Source organism: Corella eumyota, chromosome 2 (genome assembly GCF_963082875.1).
Source record: "Corella eumyota chromosome 2, kaCorEumy4.1, whole genome shotgun sequence".
Lineage (NCBI taxonomy): Eukaryota > Metazoa > Chordata > Ascidiacea > Phlebobranchia > Corellidae > Corella > Corella eumyota.
The window spans coordinates 8,191,900-8,216,308 of NC_137491.1; the positions used below are offsets into that span (position 1 = coordinate 8,191,900).

At 29.2% G+C, this 24,409-nt stretch overlaps 7 protein-coding genes across 10 annotated transcripts; 3 read left to right on the plus strand and 4 right to left on the minus strand.

Annotated features, from left to right (window-relative positions):
* Nucleotides 1-1,765: 1,765 nt before the first annotated feature.
* Nucleotides 1,766-4,751, minus strand: LOC145743916 (nucleoporin NUP35-like). 3 transcript variants are annotated; one of them, XM_082561984.1, is made up of 11 exons: nt 4,668-4,751; nt 4,477-4,577; nt 4,131-4,189; nt 3,853-3,941; nt 3,612-3,688; nt 3,340-3,443; nt 3,151-3,263; nt 2,921-3,065; nt 2,431-2,632; nt 2,082-2,237; nt 1,766-1,933 (listed from the first exon to the last, which is right to left on the minus strand). In XM_082561984.1, exons 1-11 carry the CDS (start codon nt 4,678-4,680, stop codon nt 1,859-1,861), a joined length of 1,134 nt encoding a protein of 377 aa, XP_082418110.1. In that variant the 5' UTR covers nt 4,681-4,751; the 3' UTR covers nt 1,766-1,858. The 3 variants fall into 3 exon arrangements, with proteins under 3 accessions (XP_082418110.1, XP_082418109.1, XP_082418112.1); XM_082561983.1 differs by having other exon boundaries at nt 1,766-1,966; XM_082561986.1 differs by lacking the exon at nt 4,668-4,751 and having other exon boundaries at nt 1,766-1,966; nt 4,473-4,541.
* Nucleotides 4,749-5,481, minus strand: LOC145743917 (large ribosomal subunit protein eL27-like). The gene has a single exon (XM_082561987.1). The coding sequence runs from the start codon at nt 5,423-5,425 to the stop codon at nt 5,015-5,017; it is 411 nt and encodes a 136-aa protein (XP_082418113.1). The 5' UTR covers nt 5,426-5,481; the 3' UTR covers nt 4,749-5,014.
* A 383-nt stretch (nt 5,482-5,864) lies between these two features.
* On the plus strand, nt 5,865-8,796 carry LOC145741163 (tyrosyl-DNA phosphodiesterase 2-like). The gene is made up of 9 exons (XM_082558693.1): nt 5,865-5,971; nt 6,081-6,211; nt 6,376-6,499; nt 6,686-6,804; nt 6,912-7,018; nt 7,208-7,300; nt 7,430-7,507; nt 7,600-7,734; nt 7,946-8,796. The coding sequence occupies exons 1-9, from the start codon at nt 5,916-5,918 to the stop codon at nt 8,087-8,089; spliced, it is 987 nt and encodes a 328-aa protein (XP_082414819.1). The 5' UTR covers nt 5,865-5,915; the 3' UTR covers nt 8,090-8,796.
* Nucleotides 8,029-14,687, plus strand: LOC145741162 (putative sodium-coupled neutral amino acid transporter 6). Its single transcript, XM_082558691.1, has 13 exons — nt 8,029-8,063; nt 10,308-10,385; nt 10,496-10,678; nt 10,906-11,072; nt 11,261-11,342; nt 11,553-11,694; nt 12,123-12,204; nt 12,427-12,614; nt 12,910-13,090; nt 13,325-13,449; nt 13,605-13,695; nt 13,791-13,939; nt 14,200-14,687. The coding sequence occupies exons 2-13, from the start codon at nt 10,357-10,359 to the stop codon at nt 14,275-14,277; spliced, it is 1,497 nt and encodes a 498-aa protein (XP_082414817.1). The 5' UTR covers nt 8,029-8,063; nt 10,308-10,356; the 3' UTR covers nt 14,278-14,687.
* Nucleotides 14,185-16,792, minus strand: LOC145741164 (ankyrin repeat domain-containing protein 40-like). Of its 2 annotated transcripts, none has more exons than XM_082558694.1 (6): nt 16,650-16,792; nt 16,319-16,475; nt 16,063-16,213; nt 15,558-15,737; nt 14,881-15,074; nt 14,185-14,824 (listed from the first exon to the last, which is right to left on the minus strand). In XM_082558694.1, the coding sequence occupies exons 1-6, from the start codon at nt 16,766-16,768 to the stop codon at nt 14,756-14,758; spliced, it is 870 nt and encodes a 289-aa protein (XP_082414820.1). In that variant the 5' UTR covers nt 16,769-16,792; the 3' UTR covers nt 14,185-14,755. The 2 variants fall into 2 exon arrangements, with proteins under 2 accessions (XP_082414820.1, XP_082414821.1); XM_082558695.1 differs by having other exon boundaries at nt 14,807-14,824; nt 14,952-15,074.
* Nucleotides 16,793-16,950: 158 nt separating this feature from the next.
* LOC145742315 (histone deacetylase 8-like) lies at nt 16,951-18,057 on the minus strand. Its single transcript, XM_082560096.1, has one exon. The coding sequence runs from the start codon at nt 18,055-18,057 to the stop codon at nt 16,951-16,953; it is 1,107 nt and encodes a 368-aa protein (XP_082416222.1).
* Nucleotides 18,058-18,623: 566 nt separating this feature from the next.
* Nucleotides 18,624-24,314, plus strand: LOC145742011 (cilia- and flagella-associated protein 221-like). The gene is made up of 22 exons (XM_082559742.1): nt 18,624-18,753; nt 18,825-18,951; nt 19,078-19,265; nt 19,350-19,445; nt 19,614-19,824; nt 20,025-20,193; nt 20,319-20,434; nt 20,571-20,699; nt 20,838-20,979; nt 21,191-21,371; nt 21,566-21,737; nt 21,943-22,007; nt 22,105-22,236; nt 22,385-22,573; nt 22,667-22,879; nt 22,956-23,041; nt 23,169-23,211; nt 23,284-23,384; nt 23,518-23,613; nt 23,749-23,865; nt 23,970-24,038; nt 24,152-24,314. Exons 2-22 carry the CDS (start codon nt 18,843-18,845, stop codon nt 24,249-24,251), a joined length of 2,724 nt encoding a protein of 907 aa, XP_082415868.1. The 5' UTR covers nt 18,624-18,753; nt 18,825-18,842; the 3' UTR covers nt 24,252-24,314.
* Nucleotides 24,315-24,409: the final 95 nt, after the last annotated feature.

Below are 24,409 nucleotides of genomic sequence, written 5' to 3' on the forward strand. Positions count from 1 at the left end.
AAAATTAAATTCGTTTTTGAGTTACTAATATCATGATATACAATTGACAAAAATTTAAAAAATTAATAACAACCTTTAAATTTTAATAAACAAATACCTATTATTAAGTAATTAGTGATAAAAATTAAAATTTTAATTTATTATTGAGTTAGTAATATCATAATATACAATTGACCAAGATTTAAAAAATCAATAACAACCTTTAAATTTTAATAAACAAACACCTATTAATTAGTAATTAGTGATAATTAAATGTCGTAAATAGGAGGTTTGCAATTCGTTGGGATAATAACAAACATACTAAAAATTTATAACTTTTAGAAAATTTAATCTTTAAATTTTAAAAATAAAATATATTAATTAGTAATTAGTGATATTTAAATGTCGTTAATAGGAGGTTTGCGATTCGTTGGGAAAATAACAACATACTGAAAATTTAAAATTTTTAATTTTAAAGAACAGAAGTTATCGTCCCTCAAAATTCGGTCAAATAAGAATAAAAACAATAATAATAAATATAATGACAATAACAATATGTTTCGAAATCTAAGATTTCGAACCATAATAAATACACTGACAATAACAATATGTTTCGAAATCTAAGATTTCGAACCATAAAAAAAGGTTAGAGCAATTTTATATCTTGCGTATTAACTTATTTAAGGTTTATCAGGCAATAAATTTTTGATAAAAGGCAAATTTTTAAATCAAAATTTTACTTTAATGTAAGAACAACAGTGGTTTAGTTATTATATATGTAGAATATTTAAAAAAAACATTATAACATGGTAAAGTTATTTAACTTTTATTAAAAATATGCAAGGTCTCGAAACTTAAAATTAAGTATGTTAATTATATATAATACTCCAATAAACATTAAAGATAAAACAATTTGCGAAAATCTTCATTCAAAAGTTGAAGCGATGTTTAATTTCGAGTAATAACTTACAGCCTTATCAGGCTTACCCACGTGACTATATGACGTCATTGCGTAAATAAATATAAAAAAAGTCAAAGGTTTAAATTGAAATTTGACTTTAATGTAATAACTGAAGTAGTTTAATAAACACATTTTTGGAATGTTTCTAAAAAATATTAATATATAGTAAAGTTATTAAACCTTTATTAAAATTGTGCGATGTCCAAAACTTTAAATTTAATATTTAAAAAAGGCGCATTGTTAACATTTAAGATAAAACATTTTTTTATTTAAAAAAAAAACAAAAGTAAGAGTAATTTTGAATATGAACTTACTTACAGCCTTATCAGGCCCACCCAATTTGGCGGAAAAATTTAAAAACAAAAAAGTTAGGACAAATTTTTATTGGCCTATTTTGACAGTTTACCTTCAAATAATGTTTCTCTTTTTAATAGTTTACCTTTTTAAGTGATTTCTCTACACAGGCGTTTTCGTTGTATTAAATCCAATGCACGACTCAATTTATAAATTTCTTTGCAAACAATCGTACTTAAACCACATGTTTACCCTAGGACATGCAGACTTCGAATGAAGAGAAGTTTTGTTTCACGGTTGATGATTTTAAAACACGTGTTCAAAAAAAAGGCAATTAAATAACGAGCTAAGAGCTTTGAAAATGCTTAAAATCTTATTTTTAACGTTAATTAAATTATTTTTTTGCAACCAATTATTTTATTAGTGAGACGTTTATATTTTGTAGTTTACATAATACTAATAACCTTTTAAAATATTACTCCTTTTACCTTTTTTTATTCTAATATACAATAAATGTGTTTGTAAAATTATTAGTAGATATTTTATTTTAAATAGTATAAAAACAGTTGCAAATAAAAAAGCTTAAGAATGCAGTGATAAATACATTAGGAATAAACAAAAACACTAGCCAAACAGATAGTCCATCGCCTTTGTTATAACTCCATTTGATTTTTGTGGAGTACTAACATCATTTACAACCTTTAAAAAAATGTCCAAAATCCAAATCAATAACTGTTTTAAAAACATTTATTTAATTGTTTTAAAAACATATTAAGTGTATTTCTCACATTTTATACTAACTTTGGCAGAGGTAGTTATTTATGTATTAAAATGATGTATTTATTACCTTTGTTTCAGAGGCAGAAGCATTGTAAGCGGAAGTAAGAGGTCTGATATTTGTTCGTCTTCCTGTTGGTGTGAAACAAGGGGTGGCATCTAAGGAAGGAGAGGTTATTAAGGTACTGTTGGATTGCACAAACGAGGCACATTCTGGCACAACTTTCTGTAAGACAAAATATTAGGAAATTCAGTTTCAGTTTTGATAGTCAATCTTAGTGTAAAATTTAAACCACCAGTTCATTGTTTAAGGAAAGGTAAATTGAATGATCTTTTTAAAAGCAACGAACTTAGGTCAGTTTAGCAATTTAAACAAAATGAATATATTATAAAAAACAAAAAGTTTCGAATTTATTTACCATGTCAATACACGGTATAACACCAATTATCATATTTCCAGGAAAAACTTTTCCATTTTTACTAAGAGCTTTTTTGGCTTGCAAGGAACTTTCAAAATGAATATGGACATAATTTCCCTCATTATTGGCCACTTTGTGATCTAATATCGAACCATATTGCGAGAATCTTTGCAAGATAAATGAAGCACTTGAAGGGGGAAATCTAAAAAATTAAATAAAGTATATAAGTATTTTTGAACCCACTACTAGACCTAACCAATGCTTTGTTAGCAGATAAGGACAAGGTATATATATTTTATAATCGTTTTTGTATATATATATTTTAAAATTGTTTCTTTTTTAACATCAAAATTAAATAATTGAATCACATTTACTCTAGAGTAAAAAAGGAACAAATAGAAATATAACTTAACAATCTACTTCTAACAAATTGGTCATTCTTTGAAAAAAATAACAAAATACATATATACTATGTTAATAAATATTTTACCCAAACACAGTAACCCAGGTGTTATCAAGTTGTACATCACTGGTTAACCTTTCACCCTGTGAGTAAAATGGGTCAATTTGGTTGGGTGACGAAGGGGCGGGATTTAGTTGGGATTGACAGGTTGTATTCATACTTTGGTTTGGACCTGCGTAACAAATCATGATAACTTAAATAAGAACTGAATTTTTTCAAGATAAAAAATAATTTTGAATGTATATTCATTTTATTACCAGTAAAAGGAGATCGATGTGATTGCGATCTTTCCATTAAACCAACTGTGTCGTTTAAGAGTGTTGCAACAGGCGGAGCACCTGCGACCTTTTCTTTTATGTCATTTTGTCGCCTGTACAAAAAAGGATAAATTTAAAAACACTTTAAAAACAAAAAAATATATAAACTAGGAAAGTTTATTGTCTTACATGGCAGTGTGAATGGTATGGTGTAGTCTTGATGTGGGTGAAGTTAGTCCTGGTATCATTGGTGAAACGCGCTGGTTCGGTGACACATTTACACTTCTTACATTCTAAAATAAAATCAAATTCTAAAGTTTTACCTTCAAATTCTATTTTAAATGTTGTCGAAGTAGTATCATGCTAAAACATTTAAACACAAATGTTATTTTTTTCATGTAATCCAAATCGAAATTTTAAAAGATAAAATTCAAATTATTTTAAAAATAATATTAGTGTACCGGATTAGGGGAAGGATTGTAACTATGTCTTGCTTGAAAAGACAAATTTGAGAGTTGGCTTGTGTATGTATCATTACCTAAATAACAATTCAGAATTAATACAAATATATACACCAATTAAACAAGAAAGAACAGAAATATTAGTATTACAAAATATTAGTATTACAACAAAAATTGTTAAATTACTTTTTTAACCATTCTTGGAAATAATAAAAACATCAAAATTAAACGAACAACTCACCAGAGTGTGGTCGTTGGGAATGAAAGTCGTCCATCAAAGTTGAAATAGGGGGAGCTCCTGTTCTTTCTCGAATATTTCTATGACCACCACTGTTAACGAAAGAAAATGTTTAACAAATGAAAATATAAAACACTTAAAATTTTTCACACAATACAATCACATTTATTCGCACAAAGAGTAAAACTAAAAAAAAATGCCCTTAAAAGGTATAAGTTAATATAAAAAATCGTAAGTTTTAGTTTAAAATAATGTTTAGCAGTTAGCATGCTCATTCTAACCTTACAGATGGTGATTGTTTGTTTGATCTATAATTGTACATCTGTGATTGTGGGGACATCTAAATTGTTTATTTTAAAATGTAATAAATTTTTATTCAGCAATTCTATATAACAACTTTTTTCTATATAACAACTAATCAGTAGTTTGAAAAATACATATAAATATATATGTTTGTACTGTATGACAATGAAGTGATTTAAAAATACCGCATAACAAGTATATTTGTGCAGTTTCGCATTCTAAAGGCAAATTTTACAGTTACACTGTTAAAAAAAATAAAACTACAACATGTGTAACTAAAATAAAAAAAGATATCCATATTAAAACATAAAAAAACAAACCTACAGTGCTTGTATTGGTGATGTCTCCCATGAGATATCCGGGTAGAAATTGACTTCCATGAGATTGAGGAGAAGTCATGTTAGGTGATCCTATCGACATTGGTTCTATAAAAAAAACAAATCAATTTGATTAAAATAAATTTAAAAAAAGGCTAAATAAAGTAACTAAATTTTAATATAAACTTTAAAATGTACCTGTAAAATCCATTTTCAAGTAGTTTTAAGTGATTTATTTTACAAATTAAAACCGGAATAACACTTGCCCTATTACTTAAATCTACAGCAAAAAACACCAAAGTTAAAAAAACAGTTTAATAACAAACAATTGGTTATATGTAAGTAAACAAAATGATTATTGTGAGCAAAACCAAAATTAAATGTTTAAAGTTGAGCAAGTGGTATACAATAATTTACATAATAAAAGTTGTTAAAATTAGAAGTCCAAATCATTTACACAAACATTAATACACCAAAATAATGTTTTTAAAAGTTTTTCTATTTTGTGATGTTTTCTCTGTGGAGGTTTTGTAAATGGATATAATTTAGAATCTTAATTTTTGGAAAAACCATTTGTTTTTGCCAGATCTGTATCGATCTTCAAACTTTGATTTCACCTCACGACGAGCCTTTCTTCGTCCTGCAGAATCACGAATTGCCTCTTTGTTTACAGTCGCTTTATCTACCGGAACGTCGACAGAGTAACGTGTGGGCATTAAGTGATTGTAATTTACGACTTTGACGAAGGTCTTGATCTTGTTTCGCTTCTTGATCTTCTTTTTTGACATTCGCTTTGTTACTTTTCGTGGGTAACGGTCAATTCCAGCAACCAAAGCATGTCCATATGGCCTGTCATTGGTTCCCTCGTCTTGGTTCTTAACAATTATACCCTTTCTACCTGCATAACGCCCAGCTAAAACCAAAACAACCTTGTTGGGTTTCATAAACTTACCCATCTTTAAATATATGCCTTCACTAAATTAGCATAGGCCAAAAAGAGCGCAACGTGCTGAGAAAGACTGTGACGTCATGCAGCGCCCACTTGTAAAAAATTAAAACTAATAATTATTTGTTTTTCCTCAAAATTTAAATAACTTAAATTTAAAATTTTGTATTTTAATCTTAAATCATAATGTGTAATAAAAACTAAAATAAATTTTTAGTAATTTAATATAATTATTTAAATTAAATAATAAATTTTTTTAAGTTTGGAGTTTTTTTTTAGTAATTTTTGTTCATTGTTTTAACTATAAAATTGCACAAAATTTTAGTTCATTAAAACAAAAATACAAACACAACAAATAATTTTTTTTGTAAAGTTTTTTATGCAGTATTCATAAAAATTTTCAAGCGAAGTCATATACCGGGGATTTCCCTATTTGGATTGCCCGCGTGCTTCGAAACAAAGCAAATAACAATCATATTCATCCAATTCACCTTTTAAATATGAGTGCTAACGATGCTCCTCAAAGATTTCAAGAGATTGTCGGAATAGACAATTTGTGAGTTAAGTTCTCAAAAAAACTTTAAAAAAGATTTGATACTATAGTTCAGTTCTTATCTAATATATTTCGCTATTTATTAACTTTTATAAATCATTAAACCATATAGAGAAATTGCTAAGTACTATCTGGAACTTGCGAATGGAAGTATTGAACAAGCTGTTGCTATATTTATGGACGACACAACTGAAGATCAACCAACCGTTTTATCCACGACCACAAATTCTGCAGACAAAGACAGTAGGCTTGACAGGATTTTTGGAATTATAGCTTTAAAAATACTTTACCTGTTAAACATTATAAAAAAGACCTGTTTTGTGTAGAAATTTGAAAATATTATAAACAGCAATTTGTGCTGTTTTAAAAAAAACATAGAAAAAAACTTATATATTATATTTGTATAGCCACAGGTAACCAAATGGTAGCAAACACAGCTTTGGGAGTAACTGTATTAGAGTGGAATATTCAGGGTCTTCATCCCATGTGTATGAGAGAAAGAATGGTTTCGGTTGTTAATGAAATTAGAAAGTTTGTTTCCTCAATCTACCTAAATTTATCTGAAAATTATATATTTAGCAGTACAAAATTGTTTTAAAAACCTTAAAACATTAAATGTCTGACATTAAATCTTACTATTTGTATGCTGTATGGTTTTTACTAAGGTCGTAAATGTACTTGTTAATAGATTACATACAATACTTGATTAAATTTTAGATTAAAACCTGATGTTGTGATGTTTCAAGAGATGGTGCCACCAATTCTTCAATACCTGAAAAGTAGCTGTGATGACTATTTTGTGTTTTCACCCCCAGTTCCACATACAAACACAATGGGTTTGTGTATTCACACTACTTTGCCATAGTATTTAATTTAAGTAACTATTGTTTTTAATTATTGTTATAGTAATTATATGTATTAACTCACATTTTAATTATTTTAGGAGATTATTTTTGTTCAATGTTGTTCCGAAAATCAACTTTTGATGTTAAATCCTTGGACACATTAGCTTTTCCATCTCGCCAGGGAAGGTTCCTTTTAAAATGTGCAGTAAGTATATATTTTTTGAGTAGTATTTAACCTTTAGTTTAATTTACAAATTGTATACCAAATTAATTTTGATTTTAAGCTAAAATTAGCTACATAGATTTGGAAATAATTATTGTTAATATTATGTTATGCCAATTTTAATTGCCATGTTATCCTAATTTAAATAAAATAGAAAGTTATTTTTATTAGGGGACTTGCAATGGCAATGAAGTTACTGTAATGACTTCACATTTGGAAAGCACTAAACCAGGAATGAATGAAAGACTTAAACAATTTCAAATAGTATAAAAAAAATTTTAACCACTAATAAAATTTGTAAATGTTAGCATATAACCTTTCCAAATAAACCTAATAGAATTCCAATATTATCCCGTTTCACAAAGCGAATTTCAATCAGACTTGAATTTACAGGTATGCTCAACAATGAAAAATGAATCAACACAAGACACTGTAATATTTGGTGCTGACACAAACCTAAGAGATTTCGAGGTAATATAGACAATAAAACACAGACAGTGATGTGAAATTACAAAACTATTTTTATAATTTAAAGTGCCCAAACGCATTTTTTAAATGTTTAGGTTGCTAAAGTAAAAAAAGAAAATCCAGAATTATTTGGCCACGTTAAAGATGCATGGGAGCAATTAGGTTCACCTATAGATCTTAAATATTCATGGGACTTGCAGAAAAATGACAACCAAATAAAAGGCGGAATGGTATTTATTATCTATTTATTAGTAGTAAACACCTCCCATTAAAAATGATACTTTTTTAAAACCCTCATTTTATATGTTTAACCGAAATTGTTTTTACATAAATGTAACATAGTAAATGAACGTAAATAAAAAAAATATATAAGGGATGTGTTTACGAAGTATATAAAGCTTATTAATTATTATGATTATAATTTATTTTTTATTTTTGCAGGCCCGTTTGCGATTCGAGCGAATCTACACAACCGCTGAATCACCACTTAAAATTCAATCAATGAAATTCATTGGCACCGAACGATTAGAATGTGGTTTATTTCCATCTGATCACTGGGGTTTGTTTACTGAATTTAAACCCTAATCAGTTGATGTTGTTTGTAATTTTGAACGTGTGTTTGCGTACACTTGTATTTGACTATGCCACGTGTATTTGCTTGTTCAACACAATTATCGTAATCCAACAGCAATTTCATATGCTTATAAATAAGGTAACTGCATCAAAAATGACTACATCTGAGCTGATCGATTGCAACGCGATTGTTTTTATAGTATTTCGCGAAAGTTTTTGTAAAAGTAAACTTACTTTGCCTTTTGTAGTTAAAAGACTTTTGTTATAAGAGTACTCAACGTTGAAAGAAAAAATATATGCTCGGTTGAACACGTATAAAACTTGGCATTCAAACCTGTCTAACGTTGAATATCGCATATTATGCCCTGGGATACATAACATACTTGCGAGAAAGTGAACGCTGTATCCGCCTACTACGCTAACCAATGCTAAACGATTAACCGAAATTTAAGAAGGGGGAAGGGACAAATTTTCATTGATTTGTATTGATAAGCTTAAAAAGTAACTCAGAAAAAGAGATAAGGCCTTCTCGTTCTTCTCATTCAAGACTTACTATAGTTTACGCCCCCTTTAACAATGAAATACTTAGTTGTCAAGGATGGAAAATCGAGACAAAAGCCAAATACTTGCTTTGATAGTGGTGGTAGTTGTAGTAAAAGGAATTGCGACAAAAATAATATTATTTTGCTCTCTCGTTTACCTATATGGTAATTATGTATAGTAACTAGATAAGAAATGCGTTGCTTTTTTGTGGATCAGCAAAATTTGATTTGTTACCAAGTTTGCATTTCGAGAGTGTGCAAATATTTTTCAAAGTGTTGGCGATAGGTACAGAGTTTACATGTGTGATTATTTTATAATTTGCAATGTGTTCAGTAATTATTAACTTACGAAATCAAGCAACGAGTAAAAAAATTGCAAAGTGCAATCTTTTAAATAAAAACTTTTCAATAAAGTCTTTGCCACGTTTCTAAGGTAGACATTTTTGAGATAGCAAGTGGGTATCATATAACCTGTGTTTCTACTGAAGTGATGCAATGTTTCGCTAGCAAATACCAAAGCTACACTACATTGCTGTTTCTTGTAAGAATTTAATCAGAATTGTCATAATTTTAGGCCATGAATACATTCGTTTCAGTTTAAATAAGGCAACAAGTGGCTAGGTTACCAAAAAATCCAATGACTAAAATTGATTATTTGTTTGCCTTTGTTTATTATTTTTACTAAGAATAAAGAAATGATTTATTTTTATTTTTGATATGCAAACATCAAAAGAATTTTTTGTAAAGCGTTGTTTTGTTGTCGCCTGTGTTAAACATTGACAGCAAATTTTGCTGATGCATTAAATTTCATTGTAGTATGACCGGAATGTCCAGTTGATTGTGTGCAGTTAGGTTTGTCAACACAAAAGTGACATCATTTTGAATAAACCATCAGCCTTTCTAAATATTTAAGACGTTTTTTCAATTTATAAATAGAAGTCTAAAAACGTTGAAAAAGTTGTCGAAGTTAGCGTATGTTTATGTCTGGCGTGGTTAGGAGGTAAATTCAATGCGCGCCAGTGCAATTTTTGTAGAAAAAATGTTAAGTTTGGTATTAGCTTTGTTTATGGAAACAGCACGTTTACTTTTTTTTTATCTACGGCTATGTCCAGGTCAAATAACTTTTTCAAAGAAGTATGTAATAAAATAGTTTAATAAAGTATAATATGATACATGTAAAAATATAAAAATTGTTTTGCTATTCTTTGAAATATAAAATATTTGTATACGTCAATTGTTTTAAAATTAAACATGGAGTTTTTCACATAACCAACATTAGGCTATATAAAAGAAAACATATTGTTTATAGTTAAAGTTAAACTCCACAGCTCATCGTATGTTTTACTAGCAATGTGTAAACTATGGTAGGCCAGTAGTCAGGACATGTCGGAAATTGGTTTGATATAAAGCAATCAATTTTAACAAATTTGCAGTTTTGAGTAAACCACTAATCTTTGCACGGGTTTTTACCACAGCTGTCAGCGTTTGGTATCATATTACACATATTGAACTAGACGGCAGTTTCCGAAACGCAAATACATTACCCTTTAGTGGAAATGATGGAAATATCAGTGCGGTTTTTGTTCTAATTCAAGCTTTAGAAACAGCCACTAACAGTTCTAGTAATGAGAATTTGAATACTGTGAACGCTTTTGTTTAACAATTTAAATATTATTTTTATGTTTAAGGCTAGGTAATAAGATATATTTGCATTGGTCATATCTTACTATAACCATCATGGAAAAAGTAGAATTAACTTACAAGGGGTACGTTGTATTTATTTTTAACTAACATTACAAATTGCCAATATTGTAAAATATATTAATCTTGAGAATCTTTTAATACCTTGAAAATTGCATTTTTATTTTCTCAATAGAAGTTCACGTGGTCGACTTAGTCAGGCTGAACTAAGTGCTTTAAAAGAACGTCGCATGAGCCAATATGAAGGAAATACCGCCGGTATGCCGTTATGCATATTCAATCTTATGAATGCCATTTTGGGTAGTGGTATTCTCGGGCTAGCAAATGCTGTGGTCAACTTGGGAGTTGTTTTATTTTCGTGAGTTTATGTCAAGTTTAATTCTTTTGATAGTTCAAATAATTTAGGTATATTGTTAAGATATTTGTGGCGAAAAAAAGACCACAAAAAACTAAATACATAAATCTAATATTATCATAAATTTATGGTTCAGGATTTTAAAACATTTTGTTAATGCGAATAGATTTATCATTAACATTCCCTTTAGTATTTGCTGTTTGTAATAAACTGGTGCTTATTGTTAACAGCATTATGTTGGTTGGTGTATCTGTGCTGGCATTCAATAGTATTCGATATCTCATTGAAATGTGCGACTACACAGGCATATCATCTTACGAAGCCATAGGGCAAGCAGCGTTTGGAGTCAAAGGAAAAGTTGTGACAGTGGTCAATATATTTGTCCATACGCTTGGAGGTAAAATGCACAAAGCTGTTACCTTTAACTTTTAAATAAAAAAACGCTTACTTCATTTCTACGAAATAATGGTATAAATGCCTTTTTGGTATATGTAAAATGTGTTGATGGCGGCAAAAAAAATAAAATATTATGAAATTTAAATTGTGAAATCCAGACTAACTCTTGCTAATTTTTTTTTGTTGCAGCCATGTGCAGTTTTCTCTTTATTGTCAAATATGAATTGCCGGAAGTAATCAGAGTGATTGTAGGGGCTGGAGAGTGTGATGTGTAAGCCAACAATTTATGTTTTCAACTCTCTCTTTTAAATAAAATACTATTGGGTGTTAATATAATCCAACCATGTTAAATTATCGATTTTTGGTTATATTTAATCCTTTAATCAATAAAAATATCGTTAATTTAATTGACATCATACAGTACACCTTTACTTGACTACTGTTTATTCTGTTATCTTACGTATTTGTCGTTTTAATATAGGGCATGGTACTTAAATGGAAACATATTGATAATCATTGTGACCGTGGTAATAATTATGCCATTAGCAGCTGCCAAAAATATTGGCTTTCTTGGGTACACAAGTGGATTTGCAATGGGCTGTATGATATTTTTTACTGGCGTGGTAATATTAATAATTTAACTTTTAACGTTTTTATGGTTCATTTTTTTTTAAATTATATTTTTTTTTTTATAAAATTATAATTATATTTTTTTATAAAATTATAATTTTTTTTTTGTTCAATATTAAAACTTTAAAAAATCAACATTGTTGAATAACTATTTAACTTTTTAGATTGCAATGTTACTATTTACTTTTAAAACCTTTAAAAAAAACAATTAAAAAAAACGACTTTATTGCGGTTTTATTATAAAAACATTTATTTTATTGTTAAGGCAAATATTATTTTACGCGAATTTAATTGCATTTAAATACCTATCTATTCAGATTTGTATGTTAACAACACGTTAACGACGCTGTTGCGCCAAATTTTGTTTATCGCAGTTTAACAACATTTTTTAGAAATCACCTTTTCCCCGTTTATATTTTAGATTGTTGCTGAGCATTGGATCATTCCGTGTCCTATTAGAGAAAATGAACATCACGATGTAAAAAGTGATCAAGTTACAGAAGGTTTTTATCACAAGTTTGATCTAAGTTCTATATAAACAACAAACTTTGTCATTTTTGTTGTGGTTAAAATTCAACCACCATTTGCGTCATAGCAGCAAAATTTTTTTCTATCTTTAAGCAGTCATGGCATTTGTTGTTATAGTATATTTAAAAAGTGTTGAAATAAATCAAGTGAAGTAGGCCCAACATAAAAGAAAGTACCTTATTTTTTTATTTTTCCAGACTTTATCTCGAACGTAACAACCATGGCAGCGGGTGTCATACAAAACTTTACTGATAATATAGTGACAAAAGTTGAGGTAAACCATACAGAAATTTGTGAATCTAGAACATCTTCGATATATCAAGAATTTGAAGAGGGCCTTGAAACTCAAACATGTGACGTCAAATATGTAACTTGGAACAGCAAGGTAAGTTTTTAATTAACTTTCTATTTGTTTTTCTCTTACGTTTTTTATAAATTAAACAAGCCAACAGAATTTGAGTTAGCATAACGTTCAAATCTGGCCAAATTTTTTAGAGAATTATTACATAACATTACCACAAGGTTTTTACTGCCACAGAAATGTTTTTTAACACTGGTTAAGCAAAAACAAAGTCAAAAGGTACCCTTTAAATAAAATAATATTTAAGATTACCGACATTTTTTCCACGTATAAAAATATTAAAGGCCTACTTTTAAGATTGTCCTTAATGTTTGAATAGAGTGCCTACGCCATACCAACGATGATATTCGCATTTCAATGCCATGCATCGGTTCTACCTATCTACACAGAACTAACCAATCCTACCTCTGGGCGAATGAAAAAAGTCTCGATAATCTCCATCACAAATGTTTTTATTCTTTACTTTTTAGCTGCTCTTTTTGGTTACCTAACATTTTACAGTAAGTAAAGTATTATTATTTTTGAAATGCAGGTATATCAAGTACCTTGACGTAGATGGGATTATTTTAAACAAACTACTATTTACTGTGTTTAAAAAAGTGCCTGTTTGCGTGGTGTACCCATTAACGTTTAATGCACATCTATTAAACGCACAAAGGTTTTAAAATTTTTATGTCTAAATACGTCGCAAGCTTATAGTGATAACTCGACAAGTTGTGTTCTCTAATTTGCAGGTGCGGTTGGCCCCGAATTATTGCTCATGTACAGTGCTTACGATCCAACAAACCCAGTGATTTTAGTCTCCAGAATAATGGTGTTGATTTGTGTTATATTTTCTACGCCATTACTGCATTATCCGGTAAGTAAAGCGACCTTACATAAAAAACTTTCAAATTAGTTATCAAAAATAGATGTAAATGTTTTGCAAGTATGCTGCATACAATGCAGAAAAGACTTATTTAAATAAGACCAAGTGTTTTGGTACTACTGTGTTTACAAAAACCTATTTTACAGGCACGAAAATCAATCATTATGATGTTTTTTGAAGATAAACCATTTTCATGGTTCCGACATCTGGCAATTATGGTTATTCTGCTAACCACTAGTAAGTGCATAAAATGTTTAGAAATTTTAAGGTGTAATTACACATAAAATTTGTGGCTTTATAATCTCCACTTGATTAACAATTTTTGTTTGTAGCAAACGTTTTGGTTATTTTTGTCCCAACTATTCGTGACGTTTTTGGTTTTGCTGGTGCAACCTGTGCATCGATGTTGGTTATTATTTTACCTTCGTTGTTTTACGTAAGACTGGCACCTGGGAATCTAATGTCAGCTAAGAAAATAGTGGTAAGTAAAATATTAATTTTGCTTTTCAATTCGATTTACAATTATCTGTTTAAAAACAGATATATTTAAAAAATGGCATAGTAACCGACAGCATAACCACATCACTATTTTTAAGTATTCCTATCGGAAAATTACTATGTTTGCCTATGGCTATATAGTAAAAATTCCTAAACAACAGTCTATGACAATTAACATACAAATCTGTTTTTATTTTTAGCTGTGGTAAGAAAAATAAGTAACGTTTTTATGTTTTTTTTCAGCCGATAGGTTTAGTTATAATCGGCGTTGGTTTCATGATATTTAGCATGGTTCTTATTATCATGAGCTGGTTTAATTAAACCAACCAAAACAACCATGAAAATCAGTAGAAATAGAAGTGGAATTTTTAGAAAAAAGTTTTCTATTTGTAATAATGCTTTTTAAGCAGCATGTCCATAAACATAATTATCTAAAACAAATTAATTTTCTAATTTTTAAAATGTCATCCATTAAAAAATGTGAGTAATAATTTCGTATACGGCACCAGGTAAAACTTGCATCTATTCATATAAAAGTTTTAAAAAAATTATTGTAAATATCGTAATTTATTTAGTTTAAAAGTAAAAATTCTTGTAGTTGAAATTCTAGTGCAATGCAATTACTTCAGAGTTTAAGCCTCTATTGGCTGCTGCTCTACATTGTAAATTATGTCATAATTTTCCTTAATTATTATTGAACAAATGTTATAGCTTTTTAATAAATAAAAATACATAAAGAAATGGGTATTTTTTGGTTGGGCAGAAAAAGGCTCGTTTAAAAGATAGGTAGATAGCTCGTTTAAATGATAAAAAATTGTAATATCACTTCAATTTCTTGATAATCAGTGAACCTTAATACATCAGTATCCTAAAAAACAACAAAGTTAAAGCATATTTCAAATATAAAATTAAAATATAATTCACCTTGTTTAATATTGTGTCAGGAAGTTTTCGAATATTTTTAATAATTTGTTTTTTTTTATCAATGGATAAACCTCTGTACAATTCGTCAGTTAAGTCATCCAGAGTGATTTTAGTTTTCCGATTAAAGGAAATTTCAATAAAATCTTGATTCTTAGCAGATTTATCAAAAATTCTAGCTTTTAAGACAAGTTGATCTAAGATATATAAAACAGATTTTATTTTTTTTTACTTTTACCATGTTAAAACTTGTTTTAACCTTTAGCAAATACTAAATGTTTTAACCTTTAGAAAATGCTAACTTAATAAATTAAAAAAAAAAATTTTTCAATTTTTTTTTGTATATATTTTTATCCTTTATGTGGTCGAATGCGCGACCTAAACATAGAGTAGCATTAGGTACTTTGACCCAGTCTCGAGTTGCCTGTGGCAGTTTGGGATATTATAGATTATAATTGGTAATTTTACTGCTGAGTAAGTGTTGGCTCAGCAGGAGTTTATACTGTTTATAGCGCCCTACCTAAGGGCGATACAGCATGAGAGCAGTAAGGATTGAACCCACGACCTCATGGTGGTGTAGCAAGTGTTCTTACCACTACACTACGCTGCCGGTTAAATTTCTAAAATTTCTACTTGATATTTTAAATAAACATTTGTTGTTCAAAAATTTTCCAACTTACCTGGATGAATAACCAGTCCCAACGGGCAATGTTGTAAAGTTTGAGCTGTCTGTATTAACATGATTGATTTGGGTTGATACCAAAACCCATTCTCTCCATTAGAATTCGTTAAAATCAAATTATTTTCTTCATTGCTGGTATGTACATTCCGATGCTCAATTGTTTTATGGTGCGAGGATGCTTAACAGAAACAGTAACAATAAACTAAAAAACTTAATATATTAAGTAGTAAATATAAAATATATATTTTTTTTTTTCAAACCAATTTTCTTGTCAAAATATAATGTATGCAACGTGTGTAATACAGTGTAAATAAAACGCTTTGGTATTTTGTAGCTGTCCAGTTTAGTTTCAGAATACTCATTTGTGTGTTAAGTACATTTAAAGGGACCTTACTAACAATTAAAACAATCAAAATAATATTAATTAAAATCTTTTCCACTTTGATTGCACACCGTATTAAATTACAACTGTTTAAACGACAAATATTCTTAAAATATATTACCTACACTAGATGTGGGTGGTTTAGGTGTCTGAAATGGAAATACTGGGTTGGATAAATAATTTGGAGTAAAATTAACTGCTAAGCTCTCGTTGTTTGTTTGACTTGTTTTCGCGGATGTAGTCTCATAGTTTTGTGTTGTGTTATCCTTGTTCTTCGGCAAATGATTTAAAAAATGCAATTATTTATGAAATATAAAAAATATTTCCCTTGGTTTATACCAACTACAAAAGATAACGTATCAAATAAAAATTTTTACTATATCTTCATTTAAAAGTAACTTTATTCCTTCTTTGGTTGCAACTTGGATTGCTGTTTTCCCATCAAAGTTTCTGATGTTCGGATCACCTCCTGCTGCTAGAAGTTTCTTCACAATTTGGGTGTGTCCTCTTTTGGCAGCCCAATGAAGAGGGGTCCTAAAAATTAAAAGAATTGGTTAAAAAAATTATAGTTTGGTATCAATTTGTTATTATAAAATTTAAAGCAAAATTAACTTTAGTATTTAATAGAAACTGAGAAAAATATGAAGGTAAGGGCCCATGCTGCTTTGTTTAATTTTGTTTTTAAGTATAAATATAATATTAGCTTACCATCCATTTGAAGAGTTTTGAGAATTGACAAAGATGCCATTTTCCAACAAAATTTCAACATTTTGAGTGTCACCCACACAAGCTGCCTCCCTTAAACTTTCTTCCATATTTTCTTTCATTTATTTTCAGATTTAAACAATGAAAATTTTCTGCAAAATATTGAAAAAAATCACATAATATTATTTTAACTCTGCAGTGAAAAATTTTATAAACTATTAACAAAGATTAATAAACATATTTTTAATATATATACTTAAATAAAATAGGCAACAACAACTGAATTATTTGTTTTAATCTGTTTTTAGTCTGGTATTTGATCGACATTCTGAAGAATATGTTTAATAAGAGTTGTAACATATTCTTTAGTGTTTAAGTCTGTTTTATAACTTTGAGTTATCGGAAATTCAAAGTCCAAGCCATACTCCAAATAGTAATCATGATCTGGAATTTCTTTATCAAGTTTTACACCCAAAATAGCAGCAGTTACTTCACACCAGCATTTAGCAACATTAGCTTCCTTATAACCTCCTCCACCTAGTATCAAAGTAGGAAGATTCCAACCAAGAACTAGCTCAACACACGAAACTAAACTTTTTGAGGTTAAATTAAACGACGCCATTGGATCACCGTTTAAACCATCTGCACCAACTTGGCAAACCACTGCATCTGGCTTAAACTTTTCTTTTAGCCGCTTTAAAACTTCATTACAAATTGGAATGAAAGTTTCATCTTTAGCCCCATCTTTTAGGGGGATATTCACTGTATGCAAGCGCCCCTTTCCCATTCCAATGTCCGCACAAAAACCAGTACCAGGAAAAAACCCTGCCTCGAACTTGTGAATAGAAAAAGTAAGAACTTTATCAGTCGTGTAAAAAGCCTCTTCTACACCATCACCATGATGTAGGTCCACATCAATATACATTACTTTTTGGTAAGTTTTCCTTAACTCCAATATGCCCAACACACAATCATTGACATAACAATACCCAGATGCCTGATCACGTTTCGCATGGTGCCAACCACCTGCCCAATGTATAGCAACGTCACATTTCTTTTGACACAATAACCATGCACCACAAATACTACCACCAGCAACGACGCAGCAATATTCAAACAGATTAGGATAAATTGGACAGTCATATCCTAACCCATAAATATTTTCACTGCTTTCATCAAAATTTGGTGTTTCAGTTTTTTGCAAAAATTTTAAATAGTCTTGTGAATGAAACATGCTTAGTTGATTAAAACTTGCCTTAAAGGGTAAAACATTTCTTGTTTTTTTTAAGAGTCCACATGCTTGAATTAAGGAATGAACCATAACATTTCGTTTTTTAGGTGGAATATATTCATCAGAGGTAGGAAGATATTTTGGATTGCAAATGTAGGCAACTTTTCTATACTCGGCCATTGTTGTATTATAGATTTAACATAAAAACTTCAAATAATGTTTAAACTTTGCACGAATCTTTCAATTAAAAAAATCAAACCACGCGAAAATTAAAATTTCGGTGATTTCCCAAAGTAACAAAACATTAAATTTTTTTTATAATCAAAAACTATCCTAACCTTTAAAAAAATAACCTTTATATTTTTTTTTAATAAATAAAATTAAATGAACAATTTGGTTAAAGTTTATTGTTTTTTACAATTTTTTAATCAAAGTAGTAAGTAAACCTAAAACGCTTGTTGGCAAATTTACACCTGGGTGATTACCAAACGGTTGCTATGATACAAAGACACCAAAATGTGTTTCATTCATTCATATTTACAAAATAAATCAAGTTAATAATCATTTTACCTTATAAAATTAAAACTTTATGCCTTATAGTAGTGTTACTTGTATTTAGTTGTATAGATTTATTATGTATGTAGTTAAAACAGTATTGAAATTTGTTGTTTTAGTTGTTTAAATGTAACTTTAATTTATTAAATTAATATTTTAACATTTACAATAATCCTATTTGTTTTTTATTGGTTTTTGTTAGATTTAAAAGCAATTTTGTTAAATATTGGTATGACAATAAATACAAAAAGCAGACAATATTTCTGCTTTTTGATTCAATAATGTTTCTTTAAAAAAGTTTTATTGTAAGAAGCCTAAAATGTAAGTATTTTAAACTCTTTATTGACTTTTAAAAAATTTAATATATAGCTTAAAGTTTAACTTATTTTTAGACGTAAAAAATAAAAACAATGGCGACTTCATTTGAAAAACAAAGATTTTCAAAACCTGAAAATATGTTGCAAGATTTGGTTAGTCCAAGAAAGAAATTAAATGTTCCTAATCACATTCTTGATACAAGTAAGCTATGTTACTAATGAAAATGTCAATTGGGAGTTTATAAATGCATAACAGCTATTAAAACATAGCATATTGTACATATAAACCTTTCTTTTTTAAATTTTGAAATTTGAGTTATTTTTTCAGAAATTTTTAACAAATTGTCACAAAATTCAATAACCAAAATCCAACCCAGTGTGGTACATTTTGCTGGCTACAAACTTCATAAAACAAAGAAATTGACGATAAAAATCTGCAATGCTTCGGCTGAGAGACAAAACTTACATATTGTACCACCAGCAACAAAATATTTTAAAATCCAATACACAAAACCAGTAAGTTTATAAAGCCTTTTCAATTTTTTACAAATATTTTTAAATAATATCTTAATTTAAATTTGGTAATTTTAATAAATTTAGACTCGATTTGTTCCCGGTTTTACAATTGATGTTGTGATTAGTTTTACAGCAGATGAGTGGAGATATTATTATGACTGTATTCGAATTCACTGCAAGGTAATGCATTAAAATCAGTGTAAATTAAAAAAAAATATATTTCTAGAAGAAATTATTTTTTTAAGTTGGACGTTTATTTTTTATTCAGTAGCATTGAATGGGCTCAAACTACATTACTGTAAATGTTCTTTAATATAAACATGTTTTATAATTTTAATATTGACACAGGGCGAAGAAAACCTTATTGTTCCCCTCCATGCCTTTCCTGTTATGGACACATCCCATTTTCCTAAGAAACTCGTATTCCCTCCAAACACAGCAACGTTGGGGGAAACATCTGTGAAAAGACTCCCGCTCTATTCACATTGTCCTGTTGATTATGAATTCCAGGTTACAGTGTGTCAATCCCACCCAGCATTTCATGTCCACCCTCTCAGTGGTAGGAATAAGATTTATTTTTTAAACAAAATTGTAAAGTTTGCCGGTTATAGCCCATACATTTGTAACTTGTATACAAAATTTTTACCACATTTACTTGTGGATGGTTTATTTATTTGGTTTAATTAGGGGAATGTAATAAAGTCCAATTTAAAAAAGTCGTCAACTGGAATAACTAAATTGTTTTCTTGTGTTTTTCAGGGATAGTTCCAGGAGAAGGTAGAAATGATATTGAGGTGACATTTACACCAACCGAGTACATCACAGCTCACATGACTATACAACTCGCCATATCTCAATTCAACAGTGAACCACTGACATGTAATATTACTGCTAGCTGCGCACCATCTAAACCCATGCAGTTTTCAAAGTATATTTATGTGTCTAAGATCTTTAACAAATTCTTGCCCCCTAAAAAAAAGCAAAAATTTTCCATAACTTCATAAAAAATATGCGTTTCATTTTGTATCTTAATGTATGTTGTGTTATTGCCAGATCTGTTAGAGATTTGGATGAGATCTACAAACAATCCAAATTAATTGGGCCAAATTCATTTACCCCCTCTATCCTTCCAAGAAAAAGTTTAGCTGCTCGCAAAAGAAGATCACCAGGTACTTATTTAAAAAATTAATTTTTATTTAAATAGTAGCCTGTTTTGATTTCACTATAGCATATCTCGTTTAAAAACTAAATTTATTTTATAACATTTTTGATTTTTAAAATATGTATTTGTTTATTGTTGTTAAGGTGTACCTTCCAAAAAAGACTTTGAATATGATGGACTACAGTTCCCTGTAAGAATAAACACTCAGCATGCTGTTAACAATGTTCTTATTCAACAAAAGGGAAAACTAAGAGTTAAAGATTTAAGAGAAGGTTAAAATATATATTTATGCTATTTCGAATATAAAAGAACAGTTAATTGTTTTTAGATGTGTTTTTTAGGTATTCATGCTTACAACTTTAATAGTTATTGGTTTAAAAAATCTTTTAACAACCTTTTTTATCTTTTAGCTGTTCTTGCATCCAATGTAGCTGCAGTCAAATCATCGACATCATTGGTTTCAGTTGAGAGCACACGACAGATGAAAGAGGCTGAGTTTGAGAAAATTGTTCGACAAGATACAATAGAAGAAAGAGCAAATCAACTTCGATGGTAATATGTTGCTAAGATAGTAGCATTCACAAACTTATAAATTATCTTGTCATTATTAATAGACCAAAAAAGTTAATAGAGAAATTTTTATAACCAAATATTTTTTCCTGCATTTCTTATCGAAGCAATCCCGAAACTGGTTGTAAATTAAACTATGCAAAAATAATTGCCCGGTTAGGATAAAAGTTTAAGTTTTTTAATATTTCTTTAGGCAAGTTCACTTGGGACAACAACCAATGAGCAATGACATGAAAGATGCTGTACTGGACTTTCGAAAGCTTTCTCAAAATAATTACAAGTATTCAAAAATAAAAGATCCAAACACGCAGGAAGAACTTCTAAGACCAATAACTGAAAAAACTTTTCGGCGTTCAAGGAGAATAGCTAACAAGGTATATTTTGTGACCTTATGCCATTATTTTACTCATTTTCATTTAAGTTTTTTAGAATATGATATTATGTTGTTTGCAAATAATAACTATTACATGTATGCACAAAACATATAAAAAAAGTTTTAGTATTTGAGAATGGCATATTATAAGGTGAAGTGCAAACTCTTAATTTTGAAATCAACTTTTTTATACAGAACAGTGAATTCTCTCCAACATTTGACTTGTACAAAAACAATCCGTGGTCAGTAAGACATCGAGCTTTATCACGTTTTCAACAAGCTGCAAGAACTATTCTAATTCGAGCAAGAGCCGATAAAAAAGTTGTGATGCTGCAGAAGATGGTGCAAGACTTTAAAAATGGTCTTGGTAAGATAACTTGTTGCATTTTAACAAAACATAAATAATTTTGAACAACAATAATATTTGGTATTACTGTGTTTTTTTTGGGGTTAGTTTTTGCTTTTCTATGTAGTTATGGTAGATAAAATATAGGCGGTGAGAGAAAAAAATAATAAAAAGTGTATAAATGTTTAACAATATGTATATATACATACATATCTTCTTTTTTTAGCTCCAAATAACCTTCCAGTAGTAAAAAGCAGTGAACTTCTGCCAGCTGGAATGTCACCTTTTCAGGTAAAACATTTTTAATATTTTGTATTTATTGCTCACTGGTTGTTTAAGTAATTACTTTTTTTTTTTAACTTGACTTGTAATTCTACCATTTTTTCAGGTTGAAGCACATGATCAACACGAAGGTGCACTTAATTCAGATCCAACTGATCTAATTTCCAACTTTGTTCCAGCTAAAGTTAAACCCTTCACCTTTCCTGTGTATGTTTCACCCGATACTAAGGACGACATTGTAAGACATTTTAATCTTATTACTTTTACCCATTGGTAAACCATAGTTGTTTGCGCATTAATTATCATAATATTGTTGCAACTTGCAGCCATTTTACTTGAGCACTACAGCATTATTTTATAGATTTTAAAAACACAATTGTACACAGGCGCCTGATGCTTTGGGTGAGGTACCTATAGATACAACAGAGGTATTGGCAAAGCGTGATGTTCCATTTAATGACCTCGTCGTGCCCCAATATTATCAACTTGCGGGCTACAAGAGATATGATATTGCTGATGTACTGAAAAATTATGTTCCACCAGGTCTAGCGAGGAAATTAAAAACCGGAGCAGAAGTAATTGTTTTTAACTGTAAAAAACTTAAGAATAAATTACTTTTTTATCAAAAACCTTTGTTGGATTTTAAAATATATTTACAATTATTTTAGGATGAGATAATTCATGTCACCTTACCTTCTCAACTAACCCAAGACAAAAAAGCAGATTTGGATTATTCTGAAGATACTAAAAGTGGAAAAGAAAGTGAAATTACCGTGTTCTCTGACAAAGAGCAAAGCATGCAGGAAGATGTGCAAACATCCGGACTGATTCCTCCAACTGGTTTGTTTAAAAATCCAACCCCACACAGACTTCACATTTTTGTAAGTAAAAAGAAATAACTTATTTTAAACCAAATTGTAGTTGTTGACTAAATATTTATAACCTTTTCTTTTTTAGAACCGAGTTCCTGGTTTGCAGCAGAATTATCTTCCATTACCACAAAGTGAAGTGGACCAGGATTACCACTTATGTCCAATACCACAGTAAGTACTATAAAAGAATTGGCATGCTATTAAAAATGAAATATTTTAAAGAAAAACATTGTATTTCAAAATCTAAGTTCTTTAGAGGTCATAATTATCAAAGTTTTAAAATTCAATTTTTCTTTAGATACACAGTTCTTCCTGGAGAAAAGAAATTTTTAGACAGAACAGTAAGTTTTTATCGTAACATTTTCAGATATGTATTTTTAAATTAAATATTAATACCCACATCCATTTTTTAGGATGTAATTAAAGGTGTCATGTCTTGGAAAAAGTTCTCTTCTCATGGAATTAATGCTTTCTCCAAAAATCTCACTCTAACCAATGTCTGGCTTCCACGATGGTAATAACTAACATTATATAAACATTGCTTTTAAATTTTAAACAGCTAACCCGGTAACATCAATACGTTTAAACACCCCAGGCGTAAAAATGTGGGATTTATATAGTTGTGACTTAATATTGTTTTTTTTTAGGAGTGATTGCTTCAGTCAAGCAATAGTACCATCTTTCACACCAGCTTTTCTTAACCAGCTACCATCTGAAGATGAAAAGAATATTATACCAGATGAGTAAGTAACACTTTTTTTTATAAAACAACCCCTTGATTTTAAAAATTTGTTTTTATATAAAAAAGTGGTTTAAATAAATCATTACTCAGGTTAGAAAAACTGCTTAAACATACACATTTTTACACTTTGTCTCAGGGATCCACATTCAACTTTTCCACTTCTAACACCTGAAATGGTTAACTCCCAGTTTCAAATGGAAAGAGAACTAAAAGAAGAAGCTGAAAAACTTAGCAGCGAAGAAGACAGCAAACAGTAAATTTACAATGATCATAAACTTCATACTTACCTAACTATATTTGTTGACTGAGAAATAATTACAATATATGTCATATAAAACCTTTTTTTCATATTGTTAGGGATACTTCTATAGCAAATCAAGCATCTTCAAAGAGCATTGGTATATCTTTATTGGGACCAACTTCAAGGTAAAACATTGGTATTAGACAAATAATATGATGTCTCCATTTATAAATATACATTTTAGCATAATAGCCAGAATTTCTTTAATAATTTTAGATTTAAACTCTTTTCTGTTTAGGGTTGAAAGGCAAGAGGAGTTGGAATTATACACACATAACCAGTTTGACAAACTTGGAGAGCAAATAAGAGAAAGGCACAAAAACTTGGACTTTAACTAATAAGTTTTACATTTGATTGTAATTATTGTTTTATATATTTTTATTACAATAAAGTTTTATTTTATATTGGTCATGCTTTTTTGTTGAAAACTGTGGTTTCCAAGGTATTCAATACATGTATAATAATTTTATCTCATTTAAAAAAATTAAGGTATCTA

What these genes read in the sequence shown, in the direction of transcription:
- LOC145742315 (XM_082560096.1), bottom strand. Translation starts at nt 18,057, where the DNA reads ATGGCCGAGTATAGAAAAGTTGCCTACATTTGCAATCCAAAATATCTT.
- LOC145743917 (XM_082561987.1), bottom strand. Translation starts at nt 5,425, where the DNA reads ATGGGTAAGTTTATGAAACCCAACAAGGTTGTTTTGGTTTTAGCTGGG.
- LOC145741162 (XM_082558691.1), top strand. Translation starts at nt 10,357, where the DNA reads ATGGAAAAAGTAGAATTAACTTACAAGGG. An exon ending in GGGGCTGGAGAGTGTGATGT is followed by an intron (nt 11,343 to 11,552) that starts GTAAGCCAACAA and finishes GTTTTAATATAG; the next exon opens with GGCATGGTACTTAAATGGAA. An exon ending in GGTTATTCTGCTAACCACTA is followed by an intron (nt 13,696 to 13,790) that starts GTAAGTGCATAA and finishes TTTTGTTTGTAG; the next exon opens with CAAACGTTTTGGTTATTTTT.
- LOC145742011 (XM_082559742.1), top strand. Translation starts at nt 18,843, where the DNA reads ATGGCGACTTCATTTGAAAAACAAAGATTTTCAAAACCTGAAAATATG. An exon ending in AAACCCATGCAGTTTTCAAA is followed by an intron (nt 20,194 to 20,318) that starts GTATATTTATGT and finishes TGTTATTGCCAG; the next exon opens with ATCTGTTAGAGATTTGGATG. An exon ending in TCGCAAAAGAAGATCACCAG is followed by an intron (nt 20,435 to 20,570) that starts GTACTTATTTAA and finishes ATTGTTGTTAAG; the next exon opens with GTGTACCTTCCAAAAAAGAC.
- LOC145743916 (XM_082561983.1), bottom strand. An exon ending in AAACAATCACCATCTGTAAG is followed by an intron (nt 3,942 to 4,130) that starts GTTAGAATGAGC and finishes TTTCGTTAACAG; the next exon opens with TGGTGGTCATAGAAATATTC. An exon ending in CTTCTGCCTCTGAAACAAAG is followed by an intron (nt 1,967 to 2,081) that starts GTAATAAATACA and finishes TTTTTAAAACAG; the next exon opens with TTATTGATTTGGATTTTGGA.
- LOC145741163 (XM_082558693.1), top strand. Translation starts at nt 5,916, where the DNA reads ATGAGTGCTAACGATGCTCCTCAAAGATTTCAAGAGATTGTCGGAATA. An exon ending in ATTGTCGGAATAGACAATTT is followed by an intron (nt 5,972 to 6,080) that starts GTGAGTTAAGTT and finishes TAAACCATATAG; the next exon opens with AGAAATTGCTAAGTACTATC. An exon ending in AAATTCTGCAGACAAAGACA is followed by an intron (nt 6,212 to 6,375) that starts GTAGGCTTGACA and finishes ATATTTGTATAG; the next exon opens with CCACAGGTAACCAAATGGTA.
- LOC145741164 (XM_082558694.1), bottom strand. Translation starts at nt 16,768, where the DNA reads ATGAAAGAAAATATGGAAGAAAGTTTAAGGGAGGCAGCTTGTGTGGGT. An exon ending in ACCACCCACATCTAGTGTAG is followed by an intron (nt 15,738 to 16,062) that starts GTAATATATTTT and finishes GTTTCTGTTAAG; the next exon opens with CATCCTCGCACCATAAAACA. An exon ending in CTGACACAATATTAAACAAG is followed by an intron (nt 14,825 to 14,880) that starts GTGAATTATATT and finishes GTTGTTTTTTAG; the next exon opens with GATACTGATGTATTAAGGTT.